The following is a 23,980-nucleotide window of genomic DNA, read 5'->3' as shown; positions in this document are numbered from 1 at the left end:
ACTTCCCGAGTCTGTGTGACTCAGGCTACAGAAAACCCCAGAGAGGGTCTTTGTTCCCACTTACCGTAGCCTTCCCCAAGTAATCCTTCTTGTCCAGCTGAGCCACTTGCTTCTCATTAGGTCTGAACAGTTTCCCCACAGGAATCACCACTGGCTCATACAATTTCTGTTTCTAGGGTACAGAAATCATATAGGATGCCTACATGATCAGGTGGCAGAACTTCTCTTTGCGGCGTGACTCAGTGATGAAGAAAGGCCACAAATTCTCCTCACATTCATGCAGAGGCAGAGCCTGGGCATACATAATTCAAAACTAAACTCTATCCCCAAGTCTTAGAGACATTCAGATCTACACCCAGCACTTACATTGCTTTCACTCCTTAATAATTCTTAATTATGCCCCAAGCACAGTTGTTTAAGGGTAATTCCTTATAAATGCAATTTAAATTTTTATTTTATCCTTATACCTGATCAAGTCAAATCTTGGTGATTTCTACCACCACCACCCTCCCAACACCCAAATGACCTTACTTCAAGTTCCAAAGCCTTCCCTCTCCAAGATCTGAAAATCTCCCCATGCTCAACCACAATTTTATTTAGCTGTTGTGGAGAAGTTCAGAGTGACCTTGCCCCAAAGATCAAAATTGAATTTGCTTTTCCAAAAACCCAAGATTTTCTTTCTAAATCTGAAGAGAACAGTGAAGCACTATGGATTTCCCCCGCCCCCAACTCCCCCTTTCATGACTTGTGAGATAGCTAGTCTCAGAGTCAAGAAGACCAAGGTTTAAGTCTTATCTCTAACATATACTAGCTATGTGACCTAGGGAAATCATGTAATGTCTTAGTGCCCCTAGGTGATTCCCTAAGTCCATAAGTTGTAGAACATGTACCAATCTGCATCAGTAGATAGAGTTTCCTCTTTAGAAAGCTTCCTATGCCAGTAAAATCACAGGACTGTTCCTACCTCTTAAATGGAGAATTTATTTTAATTTTAAAACTGAATACATTTTGTAAAATCAAACTGGTTTGACAAATTGCTAGACCCAAGAGCTTAAGTTGCCACCTTTAAAGTTTCTTGACCCTCACCTCCCCCAAAGTAGCAAAGAAGGTTCATTGAAAACCCCATTACCACCCTTGTCCAGAAAGAACCTTACCCAGACAGCTTCCATAGCTTTGTCAATTTTGGAGTGTCTAGCTTCTGTCTTCATGCTCATGGCCAGGGCCAAGTGCTCCTCAGCTTTCTTCCATTCCTCTTTCTTGGCATGAATGAAAGCAATGTTATATAACACCTAGAAAACCATTAAGTGTCTTCATTAGGACTGAGAGTACTTTAGACATAGGAAGTGAAGAAGTGGGCATTTTGCCTAGATCTAGAAACAGAAAGTAGACCATGTTGTTAAAAAGGATGAGCACATCCCATGCATTGCACTATGGAACTTTGACCTCCACTGGGTGAAAGACTGAGTTACTGCATCACCTGTCCCCCTCAGTACAGAACTCAAGATCATGGAAGTCACCTGTTCCAGATCTTGGGAGGGACAACGTCACTATCCAGAAATGAGCAGAATCAGCCCGAAGATCAGGGTCATAATTACAAAGGGAGGACAGGAGAGTGTAGAGATACTATCTATCATCAGTGGATATGTTAATCTAAAGATTCAGGACAGGAAAATCTGATATGCAGGAAGGCAAAAGAATCATCTTAATGATAAATCTTATTTAAAAGACACTGTTTTAGTGACCAAGTTTGCTCCAGACTTTTCCTATCCAGTGGGCTCTAGGTCTGCATTTACAATGTCTGGGAAACCTACCAGTGCAATAGATGGGATAAATTACAAGATTTGGGATCTCACTCATGCCTTTTCTTTCTATTGATTACATGTTTGACTGCATTGTCTTTTGGCCCACTGTCTTCGCTACTTCTATTGTCATCACTACTGAGTTGGGCTGTTCATGGGTATGGCAAGTGAAAAGTGAAAGGAAACTGCCCAAGTCCAAATCTAGACCCAGTCCCAGCCCAGGAATTTTCAAAAGTTCTGGTTCTGCCCAACTAAATGAATCTAGCAGAAAGGAGTAGCAGCTGCCTCAGACGTGTTGACCTGGTCCTAAGATCATCCCCATGGCCAGATGCCTTAGTCCACTTCACTCTTTCCATTCTCTCATCCTTGCTGTCTTGCCCCCACCACACCAGATCTCAACTCCCTTTCATTTCTACTTCCCTCATCAAGCGCAGGTTGGATAGCTTGGGATGCTTTTGAGGGGTTTCATGCAAAAGATAAGGAGTTGGTGTTGCCTTCCATGTCTGGAATCCTAGAATTCAATACCACTCAGCATTTAAAGCCTTTCACAATCCAGTTCCAGACTACTTTTCCGTACTTTTTCCACCAAAATGAATTCCTGTGGTGATATAACAATACTAATAAATAACATTTATAAGGCACTTACTATGTGCCAAGCACCGTGTTATTATCTCATTTTATCCTCACAACAACCTTGGGAGGTAGGTGTTGTTATTATCCCCCATTTTACCATTTCCTTCTCCAGCCCATTTTACAGATGAGGAAACTGAGGCAAACAGAGTAAGCGACTTGTTTAGGGTCACACAGTTAGTAAGTATTTGAGGTCAGATTTGAACTCAGGTCTTCCTAACTCCAGGCCTGACATTCTATCCACTGTACCATCTACCTGCACCAACCTCTTAGTTGATGTACCAACAACTGACTGTCCAGCCTCTGCTTGAAGATCTCCATGGAGAGAGAACCCCCCCCCCCCCCCCCCCATTTATCTAGGTAACCCATTCCACTTTGGTACATCTCGGATTGTTAGGACATTTTTCCTGAGATCAAGTCTAAATTGGCCTAGAACAGGGGTGGGGAACCTGTGACCTCAAGGCCACATGTGGTCTTCTAGATCCTCAAAGTGCAGCCCTTTGACTGAATCCACAGAATCACTGAAGTTCCCCACTCCTGACCTGGAAGGTCAGCATTAACCCATTGCTCCTGGTTCTTCCATTCTTTGGAATCAAAGAATCGAAATGAGTTGAATCCCTCTTTTACAAGACAGCCCTTCATCACTCTTCACTCCCACCCCACCTTCATGAAAGTCAATGCACTGACTTTAGAAACCAAAGACATGGTATTTATCCTGACCCAAATACTTTCTTAGCCTCTCAGTTGTCTGAATAAATAAGAGTCAGGATATTTGCCCCTGTTGACTTCACAGGACTGGTGAGAGAGCACAAGAAAGTAAGTCAGTAAAGGACTTCCCAGAAGATCAGCGTCGTCTATCAATGGCACATCTCAGGACTTAGTGAGTTTCCACTCCTGGGTGGTTCTGCCTGCCTTGTGCAAATGTCTATGGAACAGTATAGTTGCTATGGTAGAGCTCTGGGCAAAGTTCTGAGTTGGGGATGGAGGAGTAGGGGTAGGAAGAACCATGATGTTGGAGTTCTGAGCTCTCTCTCAAGGTTCATTTCTGCCATCTCCAGGGAACAGCTGCCCTCCTTCTCCTGACGACACATACTCCAGTGGAATTGCTGGGACCAGCCTTTACTCTATGTCTATGGAAGAAAGAGAACTTAGGGTTTAAGAAATAGATACCATTTGGTTGTCCTCTCCAACCCAGTGGAATAGTGTTTCCATGGAGTTCCATTTTGTTGCCATCTTAGCCTAACCTTTCCCAAAACTGCTGATTCCAGCTAAGAAGTTGAGTCTCCTTGGCCATGGAGTGGTGAAGGGAACTTCCCAGCTTCAGCAGCAGAGCTTGAGTCCAAAACATACATCCCTGGGGGCTCAGGCTGTTCCTGGAGGATCCTGAAGGATCTATTTTTACTCCTAGTTAGAATCTGACATGGGAAATCTCAGTTTCTCATGCCTGAGAAAAAAAGGAAAAAAACTTTTCTTCTAAATAAAGAAAGAACTGGAAAGAACTTAAGAGATGAGTTGATCTGACCCCTCTCATTTTACAGAAAAGAAAACTGAGGACCAGAGAGGTTAATTAAGTTGCCCAAGATCACTCAGGTACTAAGTAGTAGAGCCAGACTTTGAACACAGATCCTCTGACTCCAGGGTTCTTTTCATTGCATTATACTGTCTCTCAGAGACCTATTGTCTTTATAAAAACTATTGATGTGTCATGATGAGTGGGTTGAAGGAAGCACATGATCACAGGGAAGCAAAACCATCTAGCTCCTCCCAATGATCATGATGACATGTTCATCATGAATGAGGACCATTAAGGCATGTGCTTCCAGTCCTTTGAGCAGTGGGCAAAGGGTTCATGCCAAGTGATTCACAGGGATCCTTCTGACCAAGGGAATATATTTAGATACACATGCAAAATCCAGGATTGAGGTTATGGGCTATGACTTTAGAACAACACCTGACCCAGATGGGGAAGGAATCTTAATAGAACTAGACTTAGAGTATGGAAACCTGAATTCAAATCATGACTCCAACAGTTATTACCTGTGCCACCCTGGTGGACAAGTCACCATGATCTCTTGGAGGTTCAATTTCCTCATTTGTAAAATGTGAACAATACAATTCATATTACCTTCCTTACAGAGCTGTTGTGAAGAAACATCTGTACAGATGTGAGTTCTTCTCAGAACAGAGCTCGGATCCCCTGAATCAACTAGCCAATTACAACCAATAACACATATATCCTTCCTTTTCCTGTTTGAGGAGAGAGATACTTTGGATTCATCGATAAAGTATTTATCATACACCTACTATGTGCCAGGAGTTGGGAATGCAAATACAAGACAACCTTTGACCTTAAGGTCCTTACATTCTTTTTGTGGGGGAGGTGAGGGGAGGAAGGAGAAATAGTATATGTTTGGGATCAGGAAAATACAAAATATTTAGAAAATAAATGCAAAGTGATTTTGTTGGGGGTAGAGGGGCAGGGCACTAATCACTAGGAGAATTAAGAGAAATGACTTGAAGGTGGTAGCACTTGAACTGAACCTTAAAGGATGCTGGGGATGTCCAAGAGGCAGATGTGAGAAGGAAGAGTGTTCAAAGCATGGGAGGAAGGGCTTGAGGGGGAGGACAGAAACAGCCTGTGCAAGGGCATGGAGGCTGGAGATGAAGGACCCAAATCAGGGAAAAGCAAATATGAATTTTTTAATATTTGCAAAGCTCTTAGCACAGTGCCTTAACACATGGTAGGCACCGAATAAAAGCTTGTTCTTTTTCCTCTTCCCTTTTCCCAGTCTGGCTGGATTGTAGGGTGAAGGGGAACCATGAGCAGAAAAACAGACTGGAGCCAGATGGGGAATGCCTTTAAATTCCAAGCCAAAGAATTTTTCTTTTTAACAGCTAGCATTTATGTAATACCTACTATGTGCCAGTTATTGCTCTAAGCACTTTACACATATTAGATTCTCACAAAACTCCTGGGAGGTGGGTGCTATTGTTAAACCTATTTTACAGTTGAGAAAACCGAGGCAGACAGGTTCAGTAACTTGCCACAGGGTCACATGGGTAGTAGTCACCCAGCCTCATGAGTTTGATACATGCATTTGATGTATAGAGTTTATTGTTTTTTTTCAGTCGTTTTCCCATCATCTCTGACTCTTTGTGACCCTGTTGGGGGCTTTCTTGGCAAAGATGCTGGAGTGTTTTGCCATTTCCTTCTCCAGCTCATTTTATAGATGAGAAAACTGAGGCCAACAGGGTTAAGTGACTTACCCAGGGTCACACAGCCAGTAAATTTCTGAGGTCAGTTTTGAACTCAGGTCTTCCTGACTCCAGGCCTTACTCCACTGCACCACCTATCTGCCTTAGAGTATGTCAACCTAAGTTCAAATTCTGATTCCAGCAATGATTAGCTATGTCATGTCTGGGGCTGGATTTGAACTCAGGTCTTCTTGACTGTGGACTCAGTGCTCTATTCACTGTGCCTCCTACCTGCCTTGTTTCTTGTTTTTATTTTTGTCTTTCTTTTCTAGGGGCTTGGGCACCTCGGTGGTGTATAACCAGTTTTATTCTTTATGGTAAAACTGCAGGAGGGGTTGCCTGAGGGAACCAGGGAGAGCCCCAGCTGGGTCCAGATGGTAGCTGGCGGCTCGGTTTCCATCTTACCTCACAGGCAAACAGCTTGAACTGCAGCCCCAGGATCTTGTAATCTATCAGCTGGTTCCCTCGGAGCAGAGTCAGTGCCTCTTTCAAGTCTTGAAGAGCTGAGTCATATCTGCAGGGCAGAGATGGTTAGTCAGCACATTCAAGGCACTGTACTTTGCTGAATGCTGTCCCCACTTTTTCACAAACACAGGTGCACACACATGCAGACACACAGACACTGACACATACTGACACATACAGACACATAAAGACACAGACACTGACACACACACAGACACACCCCCCCTTCTCCTCTAATTTTCCTTAACGACTTTGGATGTTTCCTTGACCTCTATTACATTCTACCTGAAGATCCATTCATTTGTGTTACCTGGAATTCCACCCTCCATCCCCAGCAGATTCTAAATTCAAGGTCAGAGACTGTCTTTTTTTTTTTTCAATCTTTTTACCTTTGTCTCCCCTTGCCTTGCATCTATTCATTTTGGACTGGGGGTGGGAGTGAGAAATCAAACCTATTATTTCATTGGTGTAATGAATCCCTAGAAGCAGCTAGGTGGGTGCAGTGGATAGAATGCAGGGTCTGGTGTGAGGAAGATCTGAGTTCTAATCTTGTCTTAGACGTTTACTAGCTGTGTGAGCCTGGGTAAGTCACTTTACCCTGTTTGCCTCAGTTTCCTCATCTATAAAATGAGTCAGAGAAGGAAATGGCAAAGCACTCCAGCATCTTTGCCAGGAAAACCCCACATGAGGTCACAAAGAGTGAAACAACCGAACAGCAAGTGAATTCCTTGTGTGAAAATCCCCTCTATCAAGCTAGATTGGCCCCAGCCTCACATTTATGGTCTTGGAGAGTTACCTGCGGCACCCACAGGTTAAGTCACTTGTCTAGGGTTATTCAGCTATAATGTACCAAAGGCTGGAATGGAACGCATGTTTTCCTGACTCAGTAAGACCTGAGCTCAAATGTGACCTCAGACACTTACTAGCTGTCTGACCTAGGCAAACCTCTATTTACCTCAGTTTCCTCATCTGTAATATGGGGATAATAATAGCACCTTCCTCCCAGGGTTGTTGTGAGGATCAAATGAGATCAATATTTATAAAAACATTCAGTCCATTGCCTGGCACACGATGGGCACTTAATAGGTACCCATTCCCTTACCCTTCCTTATCTTCACTTTGCCATAGCTACCCCTCCAATAATGAACGTTTGAGTAGGTTCCAGCAAACACGGACTCCAGGGAAAGGTCCCCCTCAGTGTCATCCCCATTGATCTCCAGCTGTCAGAAGCCACCCCGTTTCTTGGGGCTGGCCTATTCACCAAAGCTGAGTGGCAGTGCTATATAACACCCCTCACCCCCACACAGCTCTCTCCTTCCTTTCCCCTCAAACTGCTCTTTTGTCTCAAGTTACCCCAAGGTCAGTCTTTCTTTCCCCGTCAGCACAAACACTTCCGCCTTTCTAACAGCCCTGACTTTGGCTCCCGTGCACAGAAGCAGCCTGGTGGCGCCTCTCACCCTAAGTCAAGGGGCGACCGGTATGCTCCCCACCCCACAGTCTGCATCCTCCTTCATAGTCCTCTGAGTCAAAGAGCTGAGTCAGAGCGAGCCTCCTTGCCAAGCAAGAAATGTCACCGCCTGATTTAGCTCCAAGGCTGTGGCACCCACACGCATTCCCTCTGACAGCACACCCAAGCTGCAAAGACAGCCCCTCCTGCCCAGGGCCTTTTGCCTCGTCTGGATCCCACTCACTTCTCTGCTTTTTGGGCTTTCTTATGCTTCCTCTACAAAAACCACCCAACCACCCAACCATGGCTGCTCTTTTAATGAGGATTCTGCATCTACTTGACTATTGCTTTACACTTTTTCTTTTGTATATATTCTCTATAAGGAGAAAGAATCTTTGCTTCTGTGTTAGGGCATGACTCTCCATGACCTGGGGGACTTATTATTATCATTATTATTGATCGAATTAATTATTGGATTAATTGTCAGGGATGCAGGCTGACTAGATGAGGTTGTCTCCTCTGGAGTGAGGAGGAGGGCCATGCAGCTAGAGACAGCCAGGGTGACTGATGCAGAAAGCAGCAGCCCCTGACTCCAAAGGAATCCCACCAACCCCTGGGTCTAGCCTTATTTGACCATCCTATTGCTCATCACTGCAGTATCCAAAGGCAGTTAGGAATGGCTTATCCTTGTTTTAAAACATCCAATTCCCTAGGTATCTAGGTAGGTCCAACCTCCAGAGAGCCTGCAGTTTCATTTCCATGCGACTGTCAAAAATGGGGGCCCAAGGGTTGGCAGCAAAAGGGGATGCGCCTATGTCTTCTTGTCACCCTTAGATGTGAGCATGTCTCTGTGGTATGTGTATTATTCAGTAACCCCTATGGTAAACTTGTAGATGTTATGGCTCTGTCTTTGTTCCTTGACATCCTGAATTGAACACCATTTATTAGGCTAATGTGTTTGGAATCACAGCAGAGAGCTGAGGTTTGTCAGCTCAGCTGGGTCTTGTCTCTTCTGCTTAGTGGATGACCATGGACAAAGCAGTTCCTTTCCCTACCTTTTCCCAAGAGGCAGCATAGCACATAGAATGGAAAGCTGGGTCTGGAGTGAGAAGCCAGTTTGTAATCCCGTCTCTAATTCTTATATCCTGTGTGAACTTGGGCAGGTGAATTAATTTCTCTGGGCTTCAGTTCCTCACCTATATAATGGGTGGACTAGGTCCCTTCTACTTCTTAATCTACAACCTTACAATCCGGACTCCATTCTTCTATCTATAAAACATGTGGGTTAGATTAGATGACGTAACTTTACATCCCCTTCCAAGTCTAAAATTCTATGATCTTATGATGCCACAAGGACTACTCTGTAATTTCCCTGTTTCTTGCCCAAGAGGTTTAAGAATGGCCCTTTCTAGCCCCTGCACAGGGCACAGGGTGGATTGTAACATGGGACAGTGGGATATAGGTGACCTGTCCTTTTCTTTGTCAAGAGGTGTTGTTTGCTACCAGAGTTCTCCCTGAAGCTCTGCCTGATGGCCTAATATGGTAGGCGTCTGGCTGAACTGCTCTGTGGCCTTGCCCATGTTTTTGGCCTCATGGTAATTATGTCTTTGTGCCCAATGTGCCCTGCCAAGAGGTCTTTTTGAGAATGACTTGGCAGCTACTTCTTGACTAGCTTAGGAGTGTGGCTTCCAGTCAAAAGAGCCTCAGGAATCAGGAGACTCTAAGTTCTAACCCCAACTCTACCCCCATCAAGGTACAATCTTCAGTGGGAATATGACAACATGTAAATGTAGAATCTTAAGTAGTCAAACATGGTATGAGAAGTCATTGTGGCAACCATCCAAGGACAACATTCTAACTGTTTTAAATTTAATCTCTTCTAGGTGGTAAAGTGGATAAAGCACCAACCTTGGAGTCAGGAGTATCTGAGTTCAAATCCAGGCTCAGATACTTACTAGCTGTGTGACCCTGGACAAGTAACTTAACCCTGATTCCCCATTCCCCAAATGCATAATACATATGTACACATATGTATACATGTATATATGTACTATGTATGTGTGTGTATATATACATACAATGTAGATATAGATATGTATGTATATATACTTGAACTACATGGAACCTAGGTTGTAGTCTGGTCTTCTCCTGTACCTACCTTGAAGGGTTGTTGTGAGGATCAAAGGACAGAATATTGTAAAAAGTGCTTAGCTCATAGTAGGAGTTATGTAAATGATTATTCTCGTACCCTTTTCCCTACTGAAACTAACAAGTCGTGTGACCTTGGAAAAGTCCCTTTATTCTTCTGGGCCTCAGTTTCTTCCTGGGTATAATGAGGATGTTGAACTAGTGGATTTCTTAGATGCCTTTTCAGCTTTAATATTCTGTACTTTGGCTATTATAATTCTTCCAACTAGTGCCTGCTGCATTTACAAGGCTACTTGGAAAGAATGCTAGGCCTGGTATCAGGAAGACCTCAACCTCAGACACTTACAAGCTGTGTGGTCCTAGGCAATTCACTTCATCCTGTTTGCCTCAGTTTCCTCATCTGTAAAATGAGCTGGACAAGGACATAGCAAACCACTCCAATGTCTTTGCCAAGAAAACCCCACATGGGCTCACAAAGGGTCAGACACTACTAAAATGACTGAATAATACCAACAATAATTTCTTCCTTGTCAAGGATATAAAAGAAGTAGGAGCCAGGATCCCAGTCTCAAGGAAGCTGATTTTCTGTGTACTTCTACCTGATTAACCACTCCATTAGGAAGGCAGTTCCCTGGTGGTTCATGAAGTATTTTGATTTGCTTATAAGAGGTAACTCATCAGGTAGCATACATGTCAGTTTGTTCTAAAGTTAAATGTGGGAAGGATCTGACTTTTAGAAGTAGGAAATGGAATTATTTTCTTTCTGCTTTTTGTGACTATATTATTAAAATCAATATTATTGTAATTAATTGTCATGAACATTTTGATCTCCAAAAACTTCTTATCCATGCCTCTATAGGGCACAAAAATGGCCTTTGATCTTCAAAGACCAGAATGAGAGAATGCAAACTCTGGAAGATTCTCCCAAATTGGAAATGCTTCTAGTATGGGACCTGTAATGATCTGTTAGTGTGTTTATTCACAAGAATCAACCCAGCTAACTTCTGACAGGCAAATCATTGAAGGATTAGGTTGTCCATGGGGTGATGAATATTTTTGATCATATCATCTTATGAGGACATTCCACTGTGGTATGGTGGGGCTTTAATCTAATTCAGTGGAAAGAGCTCCCAAACTAGTAAAAATCATAGATTCTTTGAAGTAGTAACAGCAACAAACAACATTTCAAAAACATCTTCAAAAAGATGACTGTTGGGTTTTTAGCTTTATTGGCAAAAAGAGGATCCAGGAAGGGAAAGAATCATTGCTCAGGAAGGACAGGATAGCTACAAACTGTACAAAATAAGCCAGAGATGCCTCATTCTTCTCTTACTTCTATTTTCTCTGCCAAGGAAAATGATCTTGGGCCTGGAAAGGGCAGGACAAGAATGGCTAATGGGAAGTGGATACCCAGCAAAAGCAAGGCAACAAGTGCCCTTGGGGATTTCAGGGGGTCAGGTCCAGGGTCCTGAAAGGACTGAGAAGCCATTGCTAGCATACTGTTTCTCATCTTTGAAATATCATATAGAACAGGAGACATGCTGCCAGCCTAGAGAAAGTCAAGCATGGCCTCAATTTTCAAAAAGGGGAAGAAAATGGAGTCTGCTAACTGTCATACATTGAGCGTGACTTTGATTCCTAGCAAAATTTTAGAATATATTAAAGGATAGTTAGTGGAAAGCTGGAAAAGGAAGTGGTGATAACAAAGGGCCAGTGTGACTTTCTCAAGAACAGGCCATGTAATCCTAACTTTATTTCCCTTTTTTGATGGACTGACTAGATTGGTAGATCAGGGGAATTAGCTAGAGTTTCGTAAAACATTTAATAACATGCTATTCTTATGCACAAGATGGAGAGATATAGCCCAGATAATCATGTGGTTAGGTGGATTTGAAACCAGTTCAATGGCTGGACCAACAAATAAAGTTGTTCCCTTCCAATTCTGAGATTTTGTGATGCTAAATGTAGATAGGTCCTGTCTTATGACTAATGTTATGAAGATTGCTCTTGTTTTCATTAAGCAATTTGAATAAGATTGTGCCTAACATATCTTTGTACTTTCCCTGAACATGTGTATACAGTGTGTCTGCCTCAGCTTACTCATTTGTAAGATGGTGATAATAAAAGCACCTTACCTCCCAGGGTTGTAGTGAAGATAAAATGTGATCATATTTGTAAGGCACTTGGCAAACTTTAAAGCGCTATGTAATTGCTAGCTATTATTACAAAACAGAGGAGAGTGGGCATAGTTTAATGGAGAGAGAGCCGGGCTAGCAGCCAGGAAGATCTGGATTCAGGTCCCACTTCTGACACACAGTGGCCATGGGACCTTGCACAAATCATTTAACCATGTATGATTTCAGTCAACTTTCTAAGATTAAAGGTTGCGTAGGAGCTAAATGCACTGATTGAACAACTTCTTCATCTGGGAATTCCTTCTACCAATGAAATCACAAGTCTAGTCCCTAGGCTTTAACATAAAGCAGTGTGGTAGAATGCTTAGAGTCAGTACAGACCTGGGTATCAAGTCTTACCTCTGACACATACTGGCTATGGAAAACAGGGAGCAAATCACTTGACTTATTCAGTGCCCAGGAAACTCCCCAAGACCAGGGGTGTGGAACCTGCAGTCTTGAGGCCACATGTGGCCTTCCAGATCTTCAAGTGTGGCTCTTTGAATCCAAACTTTGAATCCTGTTGGGATTTGTTCTCACTCCAGTATTCTTGTCAAGAAAGCCCCATATAGGGTCACAAAAAGTTGAACACAACTGAAATCCTATTGAGATCTCTTCTGTGAAGTTTGGATTCAATCAAAGAGCCTCACTTGAGGACCTGGAGAGCCACATGTGGCCTTGAGGGCATAGGTTCCCCTCCTCTGTTCTAAGACTATTAATTATAGAGCATTGGTAGGGGACATTTCCTTATACTAGTGAAATCAGGTGCTGTTTTGTGTGTGTACATAGTACGTGAGAGAATTTACTCTCGTAATAATCCCTTGAGGTAGGAAGAGGGGAGTTGTCATTGTCACCATTTTCCAAGTTCAGAAAAGTTGGGTAGGCTGTTCAGGATCACCCAGCCAAGACAGTGGGGCAGAGTCACTGAGAGGTGGGCAAGAGGGGAACAGACAACAGCCACCTGGATTCGAAGCCAAGTGTCCTGATTCTTTGTCCTGTGCAATCTCTATTATTTTTCACTCACTGTTTATAAGACAGTTGAGGGTCCTCTGAGGGAAAACTCCCTTCATTAACCTACAAATAAGATTTTTCTCTCCCTAGTGGACAAATTAATTTCAGTTGCAAGTCAAACCCTGCTGTGTCAGGGTCCCTATCTTTATGGAAATACTGAATTGGCCCAGTAAGCTATCCTTATATCCAATTCCCCAGCACATCAGGACATCCCAAGATCTGTGCCAAGTGAGAGAAGGAAAGACTGGATTAATGAACGATTGAAGCAAGAAGTCTGCTTCATATTTTTTTTTAAAAATGGAAAAAATTCTTGATAAAAATACTCCCATCATGGCCCTGGGCCAAATCCCATTATTCTCCTCCCAGTCCCCAACCCTGGGAAATTGTGTGAGAGATGATAACTTCACGACCTTGGGGAGAAGGTCACACACAGCCTGGCTTCAGTGGAATGCCTCATCTGCTCTAAGGATGCAGCACTGTCTACTGCACCCAACATGAAGCATTTCTGAGTGCCCTTAGGGAGCCAGTTCATGTCTCAGCTTTGAAAACTGGGACAAACATGCACCCCTTTCAGGGTAAACCTGGGGAAAATCTTAAGCTACTCACTCAAAGGCAGCATATCAGCCTCTTGGGAGTGATCCCTGGTTTGGGCAACTAGGTGGTACAGCAAATACAGGACTCAGGAAGACTTGAGTTCAAATTCATCTCTGACCTTTACTAGCTAGGAGACCCTGGCAAACCACTTAAGTTCTGTCTGCCTCATTTTCCTCAGCTGTAAAATGGGATGATAATAGCACCCATCTCACAGGATTGCTTTGAGGATACAATGAGATATTATTGGTAAATCCTTTTGCAAACTTTGAAACATTATATAAAGAGGGAGAGGGAAAAGAATAAGAATTTATACAGTGCCTACTATGTGTCAGAGACTGTGCTTAGTGTTTTTAAAATTAAATTAAATGAAATATTATCTAATAATTGCTAGTTACTGTTAGCTCCTCTGCTTCAGACCTCAGCCTGGCCTTAACTTTGCCCTTCCCACTAATCCACGCCCAATGCTCGACCAGAGATTTGCATCTGCTCTTGACTTCCTTCTTTAATCAGGCTTCCTCTTCAAAGCAACAAGCTTTTCTGAATTCCCCCACCCACTACACTCTTTAGTAAAGAGCTTTCCCCTTAGATTTCTCACAGCACTTTGTTTTGTTCTTCTCTAATATATTTCATGGACAACTAGGTGGTGCCATAGAGCACAGAGCGCTGGGCCTGGAGTCAGGAAAACTCATCTTCCTGGGTTCAAATCTGGCCTCGGACACTTACTAACTGGGTGACCCTGGACAAGCCACTCTACCCTCTTTGCCTCAGTTTCCTCATCTGTAAAATGAGCTGGAGAAAGAAATGGCAAACCACTCCAGTATCTCTGCCAAGGAAACCCCAAATGGAGTCACAGAGAATTGGACACAACTAAAAAAACCAAAAACTCTATTCAACATCCCCTCTTCACAGTCAATTGCAATCTGTTATCATATACTGTCTGTTCTCCTTTGCCAGTATTTCTCCCAACTATCCTCATCACCACTTGAATTTAAGGATCCCCACAATAATCCTGTGAAGTAGGTGCTACTGTCATCATCATTTTATAAATGAAGGAACAGAGTTTTACATCAGTTAAGTGATGTAACTGGGTTGTGCAAGTAGGAAATGTATCTGAGGCAAGATCTGAACCCGGCTCTTCCTGACTACACGTCCAGGGTTCTATCCACTTGCTAGGCTGCTGGTTATGCATCCCTTCCTCTCTCCTCTCACTATCAGCAAAAGGAGGCTAGTGAGTTCTGATTACATAGGTCAGGATCTCATCACCCCTCCTCTGGATAATTACAGTAGCCTTCTGACTGGCCTCCCAGACTCCACTCTCTTCTCCCGTACATTCTTCCTAATCTCATACAAAGATTTTGCCCGATCATTCTTTTGCTCCAAAGCCTTCAGCAATCCCCTACCAGCTACCAAATGCAAAACAAATCAAGGATCCAGGAAGTTCTAGGCCCCCCACAATCTATCTGTCCAGCCTTATCAATACTACTCTCTGAATATAGTCTACTTTCCAGCCAAACCAGACTTAGCAATTCCTTGACCTTGGCTTGCCCATTGTAGCCCCTTTATCTTTCCCATACATTTGCCTCCTGTTATTTGCCTCTATCTGTTGAAATCTTTCTCTTCTTTCAGTTCTCAGCTCATGACACTCCTCCATGAAGCCTTTGTTGGTCCCATGTAAAGTGCTCCTCTCCCATCCCAGATGTCTGATACATGAAAAGCATTCTCTGCAATCCCAGATCTCTGATACATGGAAAGTTTTCTCTCCCATCTCAGATCTCTGCTTTGAACTCCACTTATATGATGAACTTGTATCATGGTTGGTCATACATTTTCTTCATCCTTCCTACTACATTGCAATGGTAGAAACTCAGCTGTTTCATCTTTATATCATTCGTGCTTTATATTATCAGAGCTACATCCAATCGTTCATTGTATATAGTGGGTGCTTAATGAATCAGTCCATCAATAAACATTTATTAAGTAACTACTATGTGTCAGGCACTATGCTAAGGATAGGTAATACAAAAGTGGTCGAAGACAGTCCCTGCCCTCAGGGAGCTCATAATTACTAAGTGTATATTAAATTGAGGGGATGACTTGTCCCTTGATCCATCCTATCTCTAGCATCCTTTGGAGTTTTGTTGTCCTCCAAGCTTTGTGTCATCCCCAAGTCAGATGAGTGTGCCATCTATGTTTTTATCCAAGTAAGTCATTGATAAAAATGTCCTACAGCACCAGTCCCAGCCCAGACCCTGGAGGAGACACCATCTACTAGAGCCTTCTACTTCACTTGGTATTAAATTGATAGTGATTAGTCTTTGGATCCAGACATTTAGCTGCTTTCCAATCCACTTTGATGTACTGGTATCTAGTCCTCCCTATCTCTCTATTCCCCCACCAGGATGACCCAAAAAACTTGAAATCCTTTGCTATTTATTGCTATATATACAGATATAAACACACATGTATATATGGATGTATAGTGCATGCAAGATATATGTTTAGGCAAATGCAGCAGTGGGCAGCTAGGTGGCACAGTGGATAGATTGCCAGGCTCCCCTTCCTGAGTTCAAATCTGGCCTCAGGCACTTACTAGCTGCATAACTGTTTGCCTCAGTTTCCTCATCTGTAAAATGAGCTGGAGAAGGAAATGGCAAACCATTTTGGTATCTTTGCCAAAAAAACTCCAAATAGGGTCATGAAGAGCCAGATGCAACTGCAAACAACGGAACACCCATAGCAGCAGCAAAAACTGGGCAACGCGGCACATCACAACAGTGCTGAAGTCCATGCTGTCTAACTTGGCTTTAAACTTTTACTCTGCTCTTTCCTACTGTGTGACCTCAGGGCACATTACCTCCCCTTCCTAAGCCCTTCTATAAAATGAAGGCTTTGAATGAGATGATCTCCAAGGTCCCTTCCAACTTTAAACACAGAATCCTATGATCCTTACTCAGATGCCACCCACACTCCAGCTCACCTTGCCAAGTATTTGCTCAATTTACCTTTATGGAGACAGCCCCAAAGTATCTACTCAGTCAGTGAACAGTTATTAAACCCTTACTATTTGCCAGAGAGGATGCTGAGAGATGGGGATGTGGAAAAAGGAAAAAAATAAAGTCCCTGCCTCAGGGAGCTCACATTCTAATGGAGGAACACAAAATATAAACAATTAAATATGCACAAGACAATACATAATATGTATATATAATACATATGTATGTATCTATGAACACATTTGTGTATATAGTACATACAAGATATTTGTACATATGTATCTTGACCATACTTCATATATATGCTACATATAGATATGTGCATATGCTGTATTGTATATAATATATACATACACTATACATATATATATATATATATATATAATACAGACATATACACAGAACACTTGCATGGTAATCTCAGACAGAAAGTACTAGCAACCCCAAAGTCTCTGCCAAGTTCTCAGAGATCCATCACTACACCTGCCTTCTTGGCATTACCCACTCCTTATCCCAGTAGACAGTGCAGGAATTTCCTGGAATTCACTCTGGTCAAACCCAATCCATCCCATCCATTCCATTCATCCCCGTCACTCCTTGCTTGTATGTATGTCCTTATCAGGTTGCAAAATAGCCTTTTTTTTCAAAGGACTCCTGCCCTCTTCCCTTGCCCCTCTCCAACCCCTTCATCCTCTATCTCATCCCAAAACAACATCCCCCCTTCTCTCCCCCAGTCCTGTGCTCTTTCTCCTCCCTTTGGCCTCAGTCAGGAGAATCAGCCTTGACACACATCTGTGTTTCCTGATGTTCTCTATCAGAAGGAGCATGATAAAAGTGGTGCCTAAATAGAACTCAAATGGTACGTGTGTGGGCGAGATGTGTCCCAGCAGCCTGGGTGGTATTGCTACCGTATATATCTCAAAAAGGGATATATGTATCAAAAAGGGAGACAAGAAGAATGTTCCACTCCATTCCTCTCCCCCCCCCAACTCTCCACCCCCTTCCCAATAATTCTTTGCTGTCCTGGTTGCCATTTGGAAAACACAGCCCCCTTGGAAAGCCACTGGGGTAGCTGACAACTCTAAGCTGGGCTCCTGCTACATTAGCAAGCTAGTTCTTTTTCTTTTATACCTACATCCCCATGAAACCAAGTATTGCCCCCTTGGCAGTGGCTGAAAGATCCTTTACCCATGGAGCGTGGGGTTAGGATTGCTTTAGTCAATCAACTGGTCCTGTGGTACTGCCAACACTGGCCTCAGTAGGGGCATCTAGAACAAAAGTAATCTGAATTCAAGTGGTTGGTGGTCACTAGAAGTCATAGTGGATAGGGTTGTATTTAGAACCAGGAAGACCTGAGTCCAAGTACTGCCTCAGACACTTACTAACTTTGTGACCCCAGGCAAGTCTCTCTCAGCCTCAGTATCCCCATCTTAATGAGGGAGGCATCGAAGTCAGGTGCTGGAAAGATAGCTGGATTTGGAGTTCAAACAGACTTGAGTCTGAATCCTGCCTAAGACACTTCTTAGTCAAGTGATCCTGGGTAAGTCCTCGCACACAAAGGAGGTTCTCTATCTACTCTGCCATGCTATATCTCTTCAAATCATGGATGTGCTAAAATTCCTAAAATGTCCTAAAGTAGCCCACCATAAATCTTACTTTAGCAAACCCTTTCTTCATAAAATATATGAAGAAAATTTCAACCTGAACTAAGCAAAATGTCCTTAAACTCTGAGTGAATGAAGCAGCCATAGGTAATATAGTGAATGGAGACCCCAGTCTGGGAGTCAGGAAGACTTTTGTTCAATTCCTGCTGCAGATACTTATGACTTAGATTAGTCACTTAATCTCTTAGCCTCAGTTTCCTCAAGTATAAAAGAGAGATAATCATAACATCTACCTTCCAGGGTTGCTGTGAGGATCAAATGCAATAACACATATAAAGTGCTTCACAAACCTTAACATGCTATATTTTTCTTGTTGTTGTTGGTGTTATTATTATTAGATATTAGGTCCTGGGGATACAAATACAGAAGAGGTGCAGTCAAGGAGTTTACATTCTAGTCAAGGGAATTGACACATAGAGGGAAGGGGTGATTGGGAAAGGGTGTTTTGGTCTAGAAAGTCCCAGGGATGGTAAATGAAGTCACAGAATAATTGAATAATATGCCCCTTTCAGGATCGGGGGTAGGTGACTTAATTACTTATTACTTAATTACTATGCAGAGCAAGAAATAGAATAGTATGGGCAAGGTACAGGGCAGCAAAAGGTGGTGAAGCTTGATCAGAGGGCAGAGATAGTCTAGCTGTAGTAAGCTTTCACCAGTCAGAAGAGGACAGTCATGGGATAGAGGGATATGGGGAGCTTGAGGTCCCATTGACAGGACAAGGAGATTAAGATGAGATGTTACAGTGCTAATCCAGGGGGTGATTGACTTCAAAAGGGCCCTATCTGAAACCACCTTTTATTTAATGGAACCCATTTCAAAGGTGAAATTTAGAATCCAAGTCACATGGGTGAACAATGAATTGCTGAATAGCCTATATAGGTTCAACCCAAGCTAGTCCAGGCTGAGGCAAGAAGTAAAAATGGTACCACCATACAGTAGATATTACCTCTTTTCATGGTAACCCCAAACTGGAAACTAAATGTGTGTGTGTGTGTGTGTGTGTGTGTGTGTGTGTGTGTGTGTGTGTGTCTGTGTGTGAAGGCAGTTAGGGTTAATTGACTTGCCCAGGGTCACACAGATAGTAAGTGATTGGATTTGAATTCAGGTCCTCTTGTCCCCAGTGCTCTATCCACTAACTGCTGTTTCATTGTTATTCATCACATCTTAATTGAGACCTGGTAGCCAGATGGTGTAGAAGATAGGGCACTGGCCCTGAGTCTGGAAGATCTGAATTCAAATTTGACCTCAGATTTTTACTAGCTGTGTGATTCTGGGTAAGTCACTTAACCTCTGTCTACCTCAGTTTCCTCAACTGTAAAATAGGAATGATAATAGCACTCACCTTACAGGGTTGTTATGAAGATCAAATGAGATAAGTTTTGTAACACATCTGGCACATAGTAGGCACTTAACAAATATTGATTTCCTTCCCCCTCTCTTTTCCCCAGACTTTGATGAGAATATTCTGTTCCAACTTGTCCTGACTGAACCCAATTTCTCTGATGCTTGGGGTCTTCAGGATGATTCACTGTCAGAAGTCCCTCTGAAGGGCCTGTGGTTTCACTCCATCACTTTCACAAACGGTCTGTTCCCCCTGATAAAATGACTAGAGCTGATGAGAGGAATGGCTTTACTTTATCTTCCTAGTTGGAGTCAGCTGGAAGACGTGTCCTGTGCTCCCTTTGGCTCTCTCTATGGATTCCCTCTGGAGTAATCAAAGAACAGAGAGAACACCAAGCATGTGGAGTATCATTCTGAAAGGGCAGAAGCCCTCATGCCTAGCACCTGTATTTCCACTCAAATGTTTCTTTCCACATGAACTGTCTTCTCTGTCTCCTTTTCTCATAAAAAAAAAGACCCTTCAAGATCTTTGCCTCTTTGTAGAAATTTGTAGATGATGTTGCCCCTAGCAACAGCTGCCTTTTACAGACTGCTTCTGAAGCAAACCCTCTGAAGCAAACAATTAAAAACCGTTTTTTTTGAACTTTAAGTGGGATTCTTAAAAGCAGATGTTGACTGAAGTGAGACATAGTTTTCAAGAGTTTTTATGCCAGACCTCATTAAAACATAGGTCTACTACAGATGTGGTTATAACATTCCCCAAAACATTCCCACAAACAATAATAACAGATATATATTTATATGTGTGTGTGTATGTATATGCATAATATAATACTTTAGGGTTTTCAAAGCACTTTCCAAATAATATCTCATTTGATCCTCACAACAACCCTGGGTGGAGGGGAGAAGATTCCAGTATTATCATCATTTAATAGATGAGAAAACTGAGGCAAACAGAGGTGAAGTGAATTGTCCAGGATTACATAAATATTTGAGATCAGGTCTTCCTGACTCCGTATCCAGCACTCGATTCACTGCCCAACCTTACCAATCGGAAGTGGTAATAATACCTATTACCATAGCATTGATATTAGCCCTATAGAAATATTTTCAATAGTTATTTGTTTATTTTATTGGTCCTATAATTTCCTTGGCATAGGAAACTCCCAGTAAGAAAGCTCCCTCTAATAATCCAGATAAGCAACTTCCTCTAATTTACAATGTTAGAGAACTGAATTAGGTTACTACTGAGAGGGTAGGTGAGCTGCCTCGGGGTCATTCAGACAGCATATATCTGTGGAGAGACTTGGAGTCCGGTCTTCCCGTGTCTGAAGCAGCAGTATCTATCACAATATGCTCTGTCGAGGTTTGACCGTGTCTGAGTTTACTGCATAATGACAAGAGAGGCAGCAGGCTGTAGTGGGAAGGATACTAAATCTGAATTTAGCAGGCCCCAATGTTGAGCCCCAGCTCTGATGCTTACTGCCTATATGATCTTGGAAAGTCATCTAACTTCTCTGAGTCTCAGTTTCTTCTTTTGTAAAATAGAAATAATAACTCTTGAACCACCTATCCTCCCGGAGGGTTACTATGAAGAAAGGACTTTGCAAAACTATAGACATGTGAACTCTGCTTAATTACTCATATTTCATTCAGTCTAGAGTCAAACTTCTTGATATAAAACTAGGAAAAACTTTTAGTGAACACAGAGCAAAACCCACATCCCTCCTGGTACCCTCATGTCATTCCCAACATTGTGTGATATCAAAGACTTACTTCTCCATCCTATAAAAGACCATCCCTCGTTGGAAATAAGCCACTGCTAAATGTTTGTCTCGGTTTATGCTCCCAGTAAAAGCCTGTAAGAAAGAGAAAGTGTTTTTGTGTATAGGTTTGTAAGAGTAAAAAGCTGGTGATAAGAGTTAAGGCAGTCACCTTAGGCTGAGAGCTGAGGATGGCTGGTGTCTGGAAGAGAGCTATCTGGAGGCTGGGCAAAGGGAGCCAGATTTTATGGCTACCTCTGGGGATGACAAAGGCACAAAGTCAGAAGGGAATATCAAGAAAGACAAGGAGTTAGAAGGACAATAGGTGGAGGAAGAAGAGGAGGAAGAGGAGAAATAAAGTTCAAGATTTTTTAAAACTAGGAGTAGAAGGAAAATAGGGATATATACACATACAAACATATATGTATGCATGTGTATCCACATATATGTACACACATGCATATATACACATGTGTATATGTATATATGCATGTGTATACACACATATATGTATACACACACACACAAACGTTCCATTCCAACCTTCTCCATTGTTGCTAAGCTTTTGACAAAAAGCACCTCATAGGGGTAAACTCTAAAACTATCACCAGTAAGTATAGATGTCCTTGTATTCTCTCCCTAACTTTCTACTTTTTCCTTGTCTACACACTTTTTTTCCAGGAGGGCTCACTATCTCTTGTGCATCCTATCTGTCCTTTGGACCAACTGCCGTTTACTAAGAAATCCACTCTTTATCCTTGAAGCATATCTGTTTATATTCTTATCTCCAACCAGCACATATAGATATCAGAACTAGAATCTATTTGTGGATTGCCTCTGGGGTCACTTGTTTGACTACCTGACCTACTTATCTGTGCATAAATTTAATGCTTGACATCACTGAGATAGCTCCTCCCTGAAACCGTTGCTGATCCTAACTCTCTATCCCCTCACCCCAAGCTGGTAATCAATTTTCCTCTCCCTCCGTTGTGGAGCTCATATGAATTCTATGAGTTGCTATGAGACTCAAGAAGATCACCGGCCTCATGTTCCTGAAGGTGGTACTGGGTGAGGGAGTCGGGTTCCACCTTATCCTGAAGCCAACAAAGACTTCAAAGTTTCAGAACACAGGTCTCCATTAGACATAGGGATGCTTGTCTCCAGGTTGCAGTATGGAGAAAATATGTGCGCACCCCTGTCCCCCAAAAGTATATTTTCCTGGAAGATGGCACACTGGGGCAAATGCCTAAGGGGCCCTATCCTAGTTAAGGTTTTGGGCCAACAACTGAGAGAAGTCAAATATATTCATCCATACCAATATGTCCATTTACTATCTGTAAATACCAGATCTTTCATGACTAAACTCTTTCATCCACTCCATGATAACATAGACCTGCCTGTATTCAGTTTACTCTAGTAGAGGAATATGACACATACATAGATAACTACAAGGAAAGACTTTGTGGAGGAGGTAGTATAATTTACATATAACATTAAAATCTTTCACAATTTGATTCACATCCATCTTCTCAGGCAACTTATTATCTAGTTGGGAAGATGGTACTGATTGGCATGAAAGATTAAACTGTGTGGGTCTCTCATCCTGGTAGAGTGTTTGGTATATGATAGCCATTTAATTGTCAAATGAATTAGAGATTAACATGAGATAGTTTAAAAACATATGCTAAGTTGTCTGCTCCAAGTGGCACAAGAAGAGTTCAGAGAAGGGGGAATAGTCAAAGAAGGCTTCCTAGAGAGGACAGATTTCAATGGATGGATCCAATTTGGAGGTGGGCAAGAGAAGAGACCATCCCACATCAGGAGACATGATTGTGCATGAAGATACCACGAAAGCACAAAGCAGAAGTAAGAGTCTTTCACTTACCTTTTCTGCCTCCTGCAGGTTTTCCAGAATCATATAGATACAGCCTATGTTGAAGGAAATCCGGGAATGGGGGTCCTGAACTCCAGTGAAGGCCTTTAAGGCTCCATGCCAGTCCTTCTTGTCTGCTGCCAGCACCCCTTCATTCCAAAGGCGTATCACCTCAGCTAAGGACATGGCCAGATGAGAATTGGGAGGCAAAGACCCAGACTGTGCCCAAAGAGCAACTTGGATTAGGCAGAACAGGGGCAGAAGAGAAAGCACTCAATGGAGAGGAAGTCTTTCCCACCAGGGCCTGTTCCCTACGGTCTCTCTTCGGCTCCCTTATTCTTGACTGGGTAGGACCAAGTGTCTTATTTTTTCCTTTCAAGTGGGTCTCAGAAGAAGATCTAGTCTTCTCCAAGCTGACTTCTCTGTGTTGTAAGCATGTCAGGAAGTGTCCTCATCTTTTAGTAACCCTGCTGAGAGGCAAGGGGAAGAAGGGAGGTGGGGGTGGAGAGGAGGGGAGGGGTGGGGAAAGAGAGGAAGTACAAGTGTTGACTGCAATGGATCAGTTCCTCTAAACTATTCTGCTCTGCCATGATCAGTCCCTCCAACTAAGTCTTACCTTTTTACTAGTGTTTCTGGGCCATGCACTGTCACTTTCTAGCTGTGTGACCTTGGATCAGTTACTTCCTCAGTTTCCCCATCTGCAAAAGGAGGGGATTGGATGTGATACTTCAGTCAAAAGTTCCCCTGAGCTCTTTTAAAAGTCATATTCATGAAATATTTATAGCAGCTTTTTTTAGTGATGGCAAAGAATTGGTAACTT

General features: G+C 42.6%; 1 protein-coding gene across 1 annotated transcript in view; it reads right to left on the bottom strand.

Moving 5' to 3' along the window:
• Nucleotides 1-23,612, bottom strand: part of NCF2 (neutrophil cytosolic factor 2) — a 46,556-nt gene extending 22,944 nt beyond the window's left edge. Inside the window, exons 1-5 of the mRNA XM_072648431.1 lie at nt 23,173-23,612; nt 21,301-21,383; nt 6,090-6,198; nt 1,155-1,289; nt 65-172 (exon numbers count right to left, since the gene is read on the bottom strand). Of these exons, the coding sequence (XP_072504532.1) occupies nt 65-172; nt 1,155-1,289; nt 6,090-6,198; nt 21,301-21,383; nt 23,173-23,346 (609 nt within the window). The 5' untranslated portion in view covers nt 23,347-23,612. The remainder of the gene's footprint in view (nt 1-64; nt 173-1,154; nt 1,290-6,089; nt 6,199-21,300; nt 21,384-23,172) is intronic.
• Nucleotides 23,613-23,980: the final 368 nt, after the last annotated feature.

Source organism: Notamacropus eugenii, chromosome 2, assembly GCF_028372415.1.
Source record: "Notamacropus eugenii isolate mMacEug1 chromosome 2, mMacEug1.pri_v2, whole genome shotgun sequence".
Lineage (NCBI taxonomy): Eukaryota > Metazoa > Chordata > Mammalia > Diprotodontia > Macropodidae > Notamacropus > Notamacropus eugenii.
This window is presented reverse-complemented; position numbering and strand designations above follow the sequence as displayed.